We start from the raw sequence: 14103 nt of genomic DNA, 5'->3' as shown, positions 1-14103 counted from the left end.
GAGTAAGGCAAAGATATGTGCTGTCACCTCTTCTTTTTAACATATATTCAGAAGCCATATTTTAAAAAATCTTAAATTTAAAAAATCTATATATAAAAAGAAGACGAGGGAACAGCAAATATCCTTGCTTTACTCCTCTTTTGATGTTAAAGCCTTAGGCTTTAACATCAAACGATTAAGGAAGAGAATAAGAATAAAAGGAAGAGAGTAAGGGATTAATATAAATGGTGAAATCATCAATAACATCTGATATGCTGATGACACAACTCTCCTAGCTGACAATATTCATGATCTTCAAAATCTTCTGTAAGTAGTGAACGAAGAGAGTGAAAAAATGGGATTAAGTTTAAATATAAATATCACCAAAACTAAATTTATGGTTATAAACAAGAAACTAATTCTTAATTCAGCACTTTCTTTTAATGGGAAACAAATAGAAAGAGTGACAAAGTTTAAATATCTTGGATTCTGGTTAAATGAAGAATGCAATCCAGAAATGGAAATAAAGGTTAGAATTGAAATGGCAAGAAAATAATTTTCTCCTGGTGAAATCAACTAACACAACTTAAATTTGGAACTTAGAGTATGTATGGTCTGTACTGCTCAATGGTGCAGAAACTTGGACCCTGAAGACAACATCAATAAAAAAACTTGAAGTCTCTGAGATGTGGTTATACAGACGAATGTTAAAAATCCCATGGACAGCAAAAATGTCCAATAGAAGTACTGGAACAAATGGGGAAATCACATTAACTTTTGAATACCATAAAAAAAGAAGGAAAACTGTGATCAAGATATGCAGTATCTTGGTCACCTACTTCGTAATGAAAAATATAAGATACTTCAATTTATTATAAAAGGGAAGATAAATGGAAGAAGAGAACAAGGAAAAATGAAGAAAATCTTGGCTGGCAGACATCAGACACTGAACTGGCATGAGCTCTGAGAGACTGTTCAGAGTGGCTGAGGATCGCTCAAAATTTGCCATGGTTTTCGCCGACCTCCGATAGGAGATGACACTTGAAGAAGGAGTGGTTACCTTCTATACTTAGACAAAGTACATTTCTGAACTTATGTATCAGTTCCACACACAAGAGATAGAAGAATCTATAAGACATCAATGCTATGTGTGTAAAGTGTAGGTGGGATTTGGGAAAGAAGGAATATATCTACTTTTATTTAGAAACTAGAGTAGTTTGGGAACTCTTCATGAGGAGAGCTGTTCAGCTAACAGAGGTAGATGGAATTAAAGGGGAATAAGAGAAGCATATTCATTGTGTTTTTGCAGTTGAACTGAAAGAGGAGGCCAGGCATCTGTTGCTACTGATGTTTTAACAGGCCTGGCAGAAAGCAGAGCAATTCTTCATTGGGTGGAGTATTGTCCATGTAAATACCCATAGAAAACAAAACATAACGTGGAAAATCTGATTAAAATTAATCTGATTTTCCATGTTAGCATCAGAATTTTTAGCACATTGCAAACATGCAGGCATGTGAACAGTATTCTAATGATAGGCACATTTGGGATTTGTAAAAATTAGTAACTTGAGGGTGAAAGATAGCGTCTTAAGCAGGAAAAAATGCCTTTTTTGAATGCTGAGGAATCTATTGATATGATATGTTTGCACCAGGAAAGGCTGGATTTAAATGGCAGTCTGGAGGTAGGGGGTTAATTCTCTGGTGATCAGTGTATTATAGAAGATAAAAATAAGTTCAGGTTTTTTTTTTTTTTTTTATGAGAATGAAGGTAAGACTGTGTTTTGAAAGTATTGGAAATGACTGGGTTAGCCTTGTCCCAATGAAAATTGCCAATTGCCTTGAAGGTCAGTATTTTAAGTATTAGTTGCAGAAGATTTTGCAGTAACCCCCCCCCCCCCCCCAAGTGGTGAATGATTTAGGCTAAGAGATGTTGCAAAATCCATACTGATTATCATATTTTGCAGGTGGGAACTGAGGTGGTGATGATTGTCAGCAATTTGAAATAGATATCTTTCTCCTCTTTTTTTTTGGAACAGGCCAGATATATGCTTGCTTCCATGTATCAGGATACGTGCAAGCTGAGTATAAAAGGCTTTAGAGATTATATAGGACAACAGGTAGTATTAGTTCTGGTCTTCAGCTTTTCAGCACTGTTGGAGAGATGGCATTGAGAGTGACTTTTTGAGCTCTAATTTATTTAAGATCCTTCTGATATCCTATTGCCAAAAGATCACAGGAAGCATATGATTTCCAATTTTTGTATGGTAGGAGGTGATTTGCATGGGTCATCTGTGTGCAAGTTGCAAGAAATGAATAATGCCAGGGGGTCAGCTTTATTAGGTTCTGTGACAGTGATGCCATCTGGGTTAGAGATTGGTGGAAGTTCAGGTGAGCAGAAGCAGACTTCGATGTCTTTTGAAAAAGACCAAAGGCATGACTTCCACTTGGAAATCACATTTGGATTTGTTAATGGTTGTTTTGCATTTTGTTATGTGCTTCACTATAACCTGGAGTGTTCTAAGCAACCTATAATATGCTGTTTTTGCCTCTTTATCTGTCTTGTTGCATCTTATTGAATTGTGGCATGGAAAGTGGTCAGGAATTTTGGATTGAGTGGGGAATGAGGATCTTCATACTAGTGAGAATAATTTCTCTCTCTCAGAGCAGGTGAGATCAGAAGCATGGAAGCAGTAGTCTGACCAAGGAAAGAAAGAGTAGATAGAATTTCTGGAGGTCATCCCACTTATCACCATTTGTAGTGCCAAAGGACACAAAGTTGGAAATAGTATGGGGGGGGGGGATATTGTGAGGGAGAGGCACAAGATTATAGTCTAAGTTATTTAGAGGAGAGTTTACCTTTAAACAAAGATCAAGAATATCAAGAGTCAAGATGGTTATCAGATATTCAGGTTAGCAGAGGCACAGTTTGCCTCACTTCATTGTTTATGGCAAACATTTCCACATTTCTACCTATTTGGTCAGTGGAATTGGAAAAGGGAAGGCAGTTGTAGAAGTTGTGGACACCTATGAAGATCTTCATTGTTTGGGTAGTTGAATTGCAGAAAGTCATTGTTTTAAGATAAGAAGTTGAAGAGGTCAGAGTGGTTTTCAGAATTTGGAGAACAGTAAGTACAGCAGATGAACATTACTGAATGGGAGAAGGATACCTTAAGCCAGGGAAGATCAAAAGCAGAGGATTCTAAAGTTGTTCAATGTTGATGCTTACCAAGGGAACAATTTATGCAGCAGAAAGAATCATGCAGAGTGTAATTTGGTCACTTAAGATGGACTGCGGTTGATGTGGCTACAATTTGGGTTTCTGTCAAAAACAGATCTGGTCTAGATGTCTGTAAGTGATTATTTATAGTCTTATTTCTTTTGAAGAAGGAAAAAAATGTATTTACAGCACATCTAGTTTTCAGATAAGCCTGTGTAGCTCAGTGGAAGTGATATTTGCACCCACAGCACTAGGCCACCTGAAGAAAGACCTAAGTTCAACTGTAGTTGAAGACTAGAGAAACTTTTCTATGTCTTTCTTCGACCAGCTCCTGAATTAGTTGATCTAGAAACTCAGGTTTCTGGGAGGGAAAAAAAAAAAAAAAACTCAAGAAACTCTAAATTGACTGTAGAACCCACACTGTTTCAAACATTACAAATATAGTGTTAGGATTAGGGGCCATAAGATGGTCTCTAATCCTAAGGCCTGTAAATCATCTGTTTCTTCATTGGATGCCATTTATAATTAGTGATAGTCTTGGGTTGGCTACTGTTGGAGATTGAATCCCCCCCCCCTCCCTTCAGTCTCCAAAAGTTAGATATGACTAAAATGGCCTTGCGTACTCCCTAAAGGGTAATAAAAAGCATTAGCAAATTTTTTATTTTATTATTATTTTTTATATAGTTTTCCAGACAGTATAGTAATATCTTCTACCGTAGTGTAAATTGATCACATTTAAAAATAAGTTGCATACTTCTGTATGAAAAAAATACAGAAAGCAGTGTATACTTGAATTATTAAAATGATGATGTAATAATTTTATAAAGAAAAAAATCATAACTCTTGAAAAATTAAATTATTTGAAACAGGAACATAACAGATTTTTTTTTCTCCTAAAAATGTAAAGAGAATCTCATACATTATTGTAATATATTGTGAAATGGGGAAAAAATGTTTAAAAAAAAAGCAGCTACGCTTATTTACTTTTGGTTGTCAAAATAATAATAATATCACATATAGGCAAGTATTTGATGGTAGGATGAAAACTCATATGTAAGCATCTGATATAGTTAATTCATTATTTAATTCTTCTTTTAAGAGATTTGGTTCCTAGAACCAATTGCTAGGACAAGAATTATGCCTATTTTTTTAATTATGCTTTTTTCCTACTATAATATTTTTTGTCATGATGATGATGATGATGTCCAGTATATGTAGAGTAGCAATTCAAACAGCTTTTGATAAAAAGTTAACATGAATAAAGCAGTTACATTTCTAGTTAGTATATGACTCAACTTTTGCAGAAGTTCTCATATAGAGGTGACAGGGGCTTCCTCTCCTGCAAAACAAGTACACCCATCAGAGGATACATACAATTAACAGCCATATATATTGGCCTCATAATAACTTCAGCTGTAATGCCAATCATCTGCACCCCCCCCCCCTCCTCCTCCAACACCCTAGCCACTAGTCAGTCTTGGGATGTTTGGTTTGGGAGTTTGTTTTCCTCCATCTGCACTGGTTTTTATCCTCAGGATCATAAAACTAGCCTTAAACACTTTTGTTGTAGTTGTTAGCATTAGAATAGGAATTGAGTGATTTATTGATCTTATACCATCGTAGACAGACTTATGTTCCTGTATGGACGACTGATGACGATGATAATTATTATTATTTTGTATATATATATTTATATACTTTATATATATTTTTTTCTCCAGCTGTTTCATTGGTGGTTTCTTCAGAGCAAAGGAATGAATTTATACAGTTATGGAAAAATGCCTTCTCTGAAATCATGTCTGATCAGAATGGAACTGGTAAGCATTTATTAAATTTGTTTTTATTACTTCTATGTATGATACTGAAACAGTCCTTTTAACAGAATTATGTTATTACTTTTACTTAAGCTAATTTGTATGGACAAAAGGAAGGGTGGCTTCTTATAGTGAATTTTTTAGAAATGTGGGCTGGGATGTTTCAATACTTGTTTATAGTGAGTGAGTGAGTTCTGTTTACTGTATAAAATAATTAAAATCATGGCAAAAAAGAAAGAAAGATAGAAAAACAGAAAGAAATCCTTTGGTTGTGTTTTTAAACTTCTGTTTATATTTGCTGATTCATTTCAGATAATCTCACAAAAGATACTGAAGAAACAAAACAGACAACTTTGCCCGATCAGGTCAGTGACTCTCATCTTTCGAGAAAGACTAAAGTCCTCTTTATGGGCTATGGTAATGGTTGTTAATTTTAGTTCTTTGTATTGTTAATTCTCTGGATAGAAATAATTATATTCTAAGATTTCTTATAGGTCTTTTGAGATTTCTGATTTTATTAAACTCAGTTTTAAGAAAACAAACAAAAAACTTGAAAAGTTTTTTGTGAGATAGATTATGTTACAAGAACCAGTTTTTCCCTTCCCATAACTAACTTACTTAAGGAATAGGCATTTGCTTCTTTCCTGCACTGATTGATTTTTTAAGTTCATGGTGCCACTGCTTGCACGTTGATGTTTAGAACTTCTCACACAACTTGTGTTTCCTTTAATTAACATGAAAAACAAGGAATAAGTAATACTATTTATTTAAGGCCATATATTTCAGCCTGAATATTACAGGCCATCATCACTGGCAACAATAGTTTATGTAATTAACTTTTGCCAGAGGTGACAAGCGATTCCAGGATAGCAGTATATGGAGATTCTTTAGTTAGAGGATTAGTTAATGTGAGAATCCATAAGGTCTGCTATTCAAGAGGGAGAATAAGTAGGATAATTCAGGCATTGGACATGGGGAAGAAATGAGCAAGAGAGTTATCGGTGATTGTTGGGACAAATGATCTAAGTGGACATAAGGAGCATGTGAGGATGAATATTAGGAGGTTATTAAGAAGAGGGAAAGAAAACAGTGTAGTGGGAAAGATTGTCGGTGTGTTGCCTAGGTATGACAATGATGAGTTGCAACGGAAAGCCAAAATCATGAATGGTATACTAGCAGAATTGTGTGAGGAGAAGGGAGTACAGTTTGTGGATGTATGGCATGTGTTTGAGCGAAGAATGAATTCAGGCATGACGGGTTGCTGGATGGAAGCACAGTGTGTGATGCATTCAAGAGATCAGAACAAAGAGATTAAGGGAAAAATCAGAAGAGTGGTACTGAAGAGTCAGAAGTGCTTTGCAGTGAAAACAATAGTATAGTGAGAGATAAGAGAACAGGAATGCAAGAGAAACAGGGAAATTGGGGGAGAACCCAGGTGAACAGGAAGGCATGGCATTGAGAATGGATGTTGAAAGCGGCAGTGAATGTGTATAAGAAGATGGAGTATATATTGCGATGTGGGTGTGGTAGTTGAGACTGAGCACATATATGTGGTAAGTGGTAATAAAGGTAATTATGCAGGTGTGGCAGAGAAATCACAACCAAAGGATTGGTTATAGATTGGTTAGGACTGGTTATAGACCTAAAAATGAATTACTGTGTTTGTTTATAAATGCTAGAAGTAATTGAAGGGAGATGAAATGGTTTCACTGATTGAGTTTATTTGTCCCAAAATCATTGGAATAAGTGAAGGTCTTTGTTCATGGTTGAATGAAGATGATATTCTAACAGGAATAGAAATGGAAGGATACAGTATTTTTTGCGAGATAGAAAGGACAAGAAGTGGGGGGGGGGAGGTGCTGCTGATAGTGGGAATTATGTCCACATAAGGTAGACATGAAAGAGTGAAACAGTGGCAGTGTGGTGTAATGTGAAGATTGAAATGAAGACATATTTAATATGTTGCTATAAGCCTGGGAATGTGGAGGATGGTGATGAAGAAATGTATAAACAATTTGGATTAGTAAATAAGGTAAGGATAATTATTATGGATGATTTTAATTATGGAGATATAGATTAGAATGAAGAGATAGCATTTGAAAATAAGAAAAATAATTTTCTCGAGTTCGTGAAAGATAACATGCAGCATGCAAAGGAGCGCACGCGAGGATCGAGAGTTTTAGATGTGATTATTTCATCAGAAGATGTAATTGGGAGTGGGATTTCATACTTTCCTCCAGTTGGTGAAAGTGATTATGAAGTGATCACCTGGGTTGTATGCTAGCCATATGCACCAACCTTATAATGGAATTCTAAGGCTGGTGATTATGACAAGCTTAGGAGACAGCTTAGAGCTATAGTATGGAACGCGGAGTTGAGTGATAAGGAAATAAATGCCTGCTTGGGAACTGGCAGAAATAAATAACATCATCAATGTCTGAATGTATTCTGAAGGCCAAAAGGCTGAATAAGGTAGGTGTAAAATGAATGAATGAAGAGCTTAAGCATAAAATCTGGAAGAAGGTCCTTTGGAGGCAGTACAAGATGAATAATGGTAATAATCAATTATCATGAAGAGTATAAAGAACAAGCTAGGAGTGGGACTCAGTTGGTAAGGAAAACAAACATGCGGTATGAAACAGAAATTGGCAAATCGGGTATGTGGCAAGTAGAAGTTAAATTAAATTTCTCATAATTCCATCTCATGGTGGAATTATGAGGAATTTAAGTGTAAAGGGCATAGGAAAGTCTTAATTGTGAGTGAGCAGGAGGTATTTGGGGAAATAAATAACCTTGATGTCAATAAAGCAGTAGGGTTTGATGACATGTCACCATGCATCTTAAAGGAATGTTTTGGGGAATTGGCAGTAACATTGGCATGCCTGTTTAATAAGAGAGAGTCTTACACAGGTTCCAAGGTAATGGAAGGAGAGTAAAATTGTTCCACTGCATAAATGTGATGATAAGGCTGTATCTTCAAATTATAGGCCAATCTGGAGTTGTAGTGAAGGTACCATAGAGTTTGGCAAGAAGTAATATACAGAAAGGTTGATTACAGCAGTATTCTCTGTGATTATTATCATGGGTTTGTTAAAGGGAGATCATGTTTTACTAACTTATGTACACAAACAAGGTGACAAATACCTTGGACAGGGGAGATGCATATACAGTGGTGTACTTGGATTTTGCAAAACCTTTTGATAGACTGCCACACAGCAAACTGTTAAATAAATTGAAACAGGTGGGATTGGATAACATACTTCTGAGTTGGATTAGTGACTGGCTCTCAGATAGGTATCAGAATGTCGTATATGGGGGTGCAGTATGCCAAAAGAGGAAGGTCACTAGTGGTGTACTGCAGGGATCAGTTTTGGGACCATTGTTGTTCAAGTTATGTTAATGATATTGGAATGGGTTTAATTAATGATATGCAGCTCTCCATTGCTCAATTCATTGCTCTCCCCAATTTTGCATCATCTGCAGCTGTTTGCAGATGATGCAAAATTGGGGAGAGCAATGCAAAGTCAAGTGAATGTTATAGCCTTACGGGAGGACTTGAATAGATTTCATGAATGGGCACGTAAGTGAAACTGTCAGTTCACTGTTGCAAAGTGTAAGGTTTTGAGATTTGATAAGCAACAATGGGATGCAAAGTATAATACTTGGTGGGGAAATTTAAAAGGAAGTAGAGGAGATGAGAAATTTAGGAGTAATGGTGGACAAGGACCTGAAATTCAGGCACTGCATTGCACAAGTTGTGAAGATGTCACGTCAGATAATGGCAATGATGCAGAGGACCCTGACATACAGAAATAGAGAGGTTATAATGCCATTGTATAAGGCCTTGATCAGGCCTCATATGGATTATTGCCACAGATTTGGTTGCAGGTTTTTGCAGTGACAAGGATATGTTGGAAAGGGTCCAAACAAAATTCACAAAGGTGGTCTTTGGAATGTAGAGTACATGGGCAGATTTAGAGAATGTAAGTTGCAAAGCCTCATGAAGAGGGGGGAGATATGATTAAGTTATATAAGCTAGTCAGGGGTTGTTATCAGATTGACATGGAAGAGATTTTTCATAGAATGGGAGGGGGGTTATAACAAGAGGCCATCACTGGAAACTGTATAAGGAGAGTGTGAGCATAGGAGTTAGGAGAAGATTCTTTGTATGGAAAGTGGTTGGTGAGTGAAATGCATTGCCTGAGTGTGTTGTGAATGTAGATACGTTGAATCGGCTTAAAGCATGGTTGGATGAGCATTGTGTGCAATAGTGTGTACCTCCCACAATGAATCTCTGACTCAATGGAGGTCAGATGATAATAATAAACTTTGTATAACTTGTACCAAATGTAATGGATAACCTTAATATTTTTATTATATTCCATAACTTTTCCCTGTATATTTTATCAAAAGATTTCTCATAATCTCTAAGGGCCAGATGAGTCTCTAAATTAAATTCTCATCTTTTTTTTCAATAATTTGTTTTAACACATAAATAGTGTCTATATATGATCTTCCATGTCTGAAACCATTTTGTTCTTCTGAGAGTAATATTTATATTGTATTTACTAGATGGATTCCTCTGTAATTTTCAGAATCATCTGTTACCTTTCTTAAATATAGATATAGCTTTAGCTTTTGACCAATCTGATGGAACCTCACATTTCCTCCAACAGTTATTTATATATTCCTTCATATTTCCAAAGCTCACTATTTATGCCATTTAATCCAATTGATTTTCTATTTTTTGATACATTTATTGCATCTTTTAGTTCTAATCTAAGTAGTTCTGTATCAATACTAATTTCTTCATTAGTGTTTCCAGTTATTAAATTTGGTTTATACCATAAGTTCTTATAATGTTCTATCCATGGTTTTTTTTTGTATTATGTTAATTTGTGCTATATTGCTTTCTTCATTGTTTAATTTTTTTAATATTTTGTAGGCTATGTTTTGTCATCCATGTATGTCTTCTGTTTTCTGACATAAAGAAAAATGGAAAAAGTGGTACTTACTGGAGATCTAAACAGCAGAGTAGGAATTGAATCCCACCAGCCATGTAGAACTGTTTTGTGAATATTTGGGGAAAAGGGCAAGTCTCATAATAATGGTGAGTATCTGCTGGATTACTGCTCAGGATAAGGACTAGCCATTACTAACACCATGTTCCAACATAAAAATGTGCACAAGTTCACATGGAGAGAAGACACAAAAATAAGAAAAGCCTCAGTCCCTGTTGATAGTGATATCATCATGATCATTCAGGGTACACGAGTAAACAGAAGATTTGGATTAGAAGGCAGGGATCTGTATTTATGTTTTGTAGATCTGGAAAAGGCATACGACAAGGTGCCCGGGGAAAAGCTTCTCAAAGCACTACAGTTACGTGGGGTAAATGGAACATTATTCATGACAATACGTAGTCTATATTTAAGTTGTCAGTCAGTAGGAAGATGGTTTGATGTAAAATCAGGTGTAAGACAAGGATGCACATTATCTCCATCCTTATTCATCTATTTAGATCACACTATGAAAGAAAGTGGCACTGAACCTTATATTAAAATTGGAGATATCAAACTTAGCACTTTGCTTTATGCAGGTGATATTGGACTCCTAAACACATCCACTTAGAAGTCTCTAGGATTTTCAAACTAATTGAATTGCATCTGTAACAAATTTGGCATGAATTTCAGCAATAAAAAGACCAAAACTACGAAAATGGACAGGAACAGAAAATTTCAGCTGAATTCTCAATCGAAAACCTCTAGTAGAAGTAAAATATTTCAGTTATTTGGGTAAAGTTTTTATCAAGGATGGTAAATTAAATTTGGAAATAGACAGGCAAATAAGAAAGCTGGTATGGTGGGGGAAACAGTTGTAGAAATTTATTTGGAATAAGAGAAATTAGCCAAAATACTGAACTAGCAGTATACAAGACAGTGTTCAAACCAGTTTTAAGTTATGGATCTGAGAGTTGGGTTAGAAGTAGAACACTTGATCAAAGATTAGCGATTACAGATATGTGAGTTCTTAGAAAAATTAGATTCTTGAACAGATGGCATCAATGGTAGAATCATATTAAAAATGAAGACATTTTTAGGAATGAACATGACATTGTGCTGACAAGTAATAGACTAATATGGAGGAAAATTCTTGATAGGAGCCTGTTAATAATGTAAACTTAATCATATAATGCTGTGATAATAGCCTGACCACCCACTCTTCGGGTTACATATCAGGCAATCGATGATAATATGATAATTTGAAATAGGAACTATTCTTCACTTAATTCTGAACATGATTAAAGTGAATATCACACTGAAAAGAAATGTGAAGGTTTTAAAAAGAATTAGAGTCAAACAGATTTTAGGGATGAGCAGTTAAATATAAAGTTGAACTGAATTATTGAACAAAAAAAAATGAAAGAGTTTGAAAACAAAATTTAAAACTTAGAAACCAGGAGCTAAAGAAAACATTGATTGATTCAGTCAGGGAGGCATATATTTAAGTTATTTATAGAAATCCAAAGTTCATAGCATACTCTGGACTACTTTAGTTAAAATGGGTAGTTCAAAAAAAAAAAAAAAATTAGAAATCATATCTCAAGTATTTTGCAGGTACCCTGTTTTGTTTTTTTTTTTTTTTTTTTTTTTTTTTTTTTTTTTTTTTCATATATATTATTTGTAAATAAAAAAAGTAGCTAAACAAAAGTCATGGGAAGACTTGGAAATCTAGAAGATAAATATCAAGAAAGTAGCAAAATATTTTGAAAGCTATTGAAGATACTTAGAAATGGAGGAAAGAGTACAATAAATGGAATAATCAATGATAAAGGTAATATAAAGCAGAAGATAAATACATTCTGGATGACTAGAGTAATTATTACTCTGAAATAAGTTGAAATCAATCTTTCACAGTTGTTACATGATAGTGACAGAACAATGGTTAAAAATGTTCAAGAGAAATGCAGTCAGGATACATATCAGTACTGAGATAGAAAAAATCATTCACAAACCTGAAATGTGGAAAGGTAGCTGAAGTAGACGATATTCCACCAAAAATGCTCAAATACAGAAGTGTAAAATTTTTATAATGGCTGTATTTATAATTTTCAAAACACCTGATAAGAAAAGCAAATTCTCCAGATTATTTGATTAGAGTTCTTATTATAGGATCTCATCCTATAAAAAAATAAAAGGGGAAATAAAGTAGTGTAATGTGAAGTATTACAAAAGAATTTCTCCACTGAGTATTCCAGTAGATCTTAACTTTATTGAAATTAGCAACAATGTTTCATACCAGAATTAAGATCACATCATCAGTTATGAAAAATACACAGAATATAAGATGAATACCCCAATCTGTTCACCTATAACATCAAGTTTTTTGAATTAGAAGGATCCTGTCAAATAGATAATAAATTTAGTAAAATTTATTAAAAAAATTAACTCATTCGGTAAGTAAATTTACTTACCGACTGAGAGTTTGCTTACGAAAAATACATCTCTCCAATGTTTCAAGTTACTTAGTACTGAGAGTTTTTGCTCTCTTAAAGTTTCTGCCTGGTCTCTGATGAAAACCAACCAGTTTGAAACAGCTGTCAGGCCAGTGAAGCCTTTTCAAAATGGACCAATAGAAGGGGAATATATGAATGCTTGGACAGTAATCATCTCTCCTATAAAGTCTGGCTAGGCAATTCATAAATATCGGTCAGTGTATTCCCGTAAGCTCTCTGGTCAAATTTCATACAAAACTTTTATAGTTTCTGTATTCGGCTTTGAAATAATGCTGGATTTAATATCTACTTAATTTTTATAAAAGATAATAAATTGTTTTTGATATTTACGTGAAGTGGATCTCTCAAAATTTTAAGACTGAGAGGCATTCATTCCAGTATAAATTTGGTCAGGGTAATGGGTTTTTGAACTTTATTTTGAAGAAGATAAACAGTTCAGGAGGATATCATGTTTGGTATCAACACTATGTTGCAATATCTGACTTTGTTTTCTCTTTTTTACTTGGCAAGAAATTGGAAATTTTGTTGATTGGAAAATATGTGGTAGCTAAACCCTTGTCACAACCAGTGGACAGTACACTCTCACAAGGTAAAGATAGAAGAAGAACAAATGTTATCATCATCATCATACATATCAAGGATTTAGGCCTAGTATGGCCTGTTCCGTTGAATCGTTTAAGAGGACGTCCTGGTTTTCTTTTTCCTAATGGCTTGTACTTTAAGGCTTGTTTTGGTAATCTTTCTGTCTTCATTCTTTGAACGTATTCCATTCATTTATGTTTATATTTTTTAATTTTTTCAATTACTGGTTCTTGGTTTTATTCTTTCATAATATCTTCGTTTCTTTTGTGATCAAATAGGGTATACTTTGCGGTTTTTCTCATAAACTTCATTTCTGCTGTTGTTAATCTTTGTTTGTCTTTTTGTTTTATTGTCCAGATTTCGCTTCCATACATTAAGACCGGTAGGGCTAATGTATTGTATACTTTTAGCCTGGTTTGTTTTTGAACTAGGTTTGGTTTAAATATAGAGTTAATTACTCCTGTTATTTTTAAGTATTTTGCAATTTTTATGTTTATATCTTTTTCATTTTCATAAGATCATACATCCTAGGTAGTTAAATGAATTCACCTGTTCTAAGATCTTGTTATCTAATACTATTTTAGTTCTTGCTGGATCTTGTCCTTTAAAGGCCATAGTTTTTGATTTTTCCGTTGATATTACCATACCATAATCTTTGGATATCTCATTTAGATTTAAAATAGCTTTCTGTAAGTTATTTTCAGAATTTGTAATTATTATTTGGTTGTCTGCAAAGAGGAGAGTGTTTAAGTTAACTGTAGGTGAAAGTTTAATTCCTTGATGTAAATTTTTACTCCATTTTATTATTATTTCATTTAAGTAGATATTAAAAAGAGTTGCTGAGAGGGGACATCCCTGTCGGACCCCTTGGTTTATCTCTCTTGTATTTGATAGCTCATGATTTAATCTTATTTGTATTTGATTATTTTCATATATACTTGTGACAGCTTTTAGGATATTATTTGGTATTTGTCTTTCTTTTAATATGTTAAATA

General features: G+C 34.3%; 1 protein-coding gene across 1 annotated transcript in view; it reads left to right on the top strand.

Moving 5' to 3' along the window:
* The window catches only part of LOC150095845 (regulator of telomere elongation helicase 1 homolog), a 332736-nt gene that overhangs the window by 273765 nt on the left and 44868 nt on the right, over positions 1–14103 (top strand). The window contains exons 18-19 of the mRNA XM_090409544.1: positions 4918–5013; positions 5323–5427. Coding sequence (XP_090265670.1) covers positions 4918–5013; positions 5323–5427 — 201 coding nt within the window. The remainder of the gene's footprint in view (positions 1–4917; positions 5014–5322; positions 5428–14103) is intronic.

This window comes from Typopeltis vanoorti, chromosome 19 (genome assembly GCF_054136105.1).
Source record: "Typopeltis vanoorti isolate ZY-2024b chromosome 19, IOZ_Tvanoo_1.0, whole genome shotgun sequence".
Classification (NCBI taxonomy): Eukaryota; Metazoa; Arthropoda; class Arachnida; order Uropygi; family Thelyphonidae; genus Typopeltis; species Typopeltis vanoorti.
The sequence above is the reverse complement of the archived record's forward strand: the minus strand, read 5'-3'. Positions and strand labels throughout refer to the sequence as shown.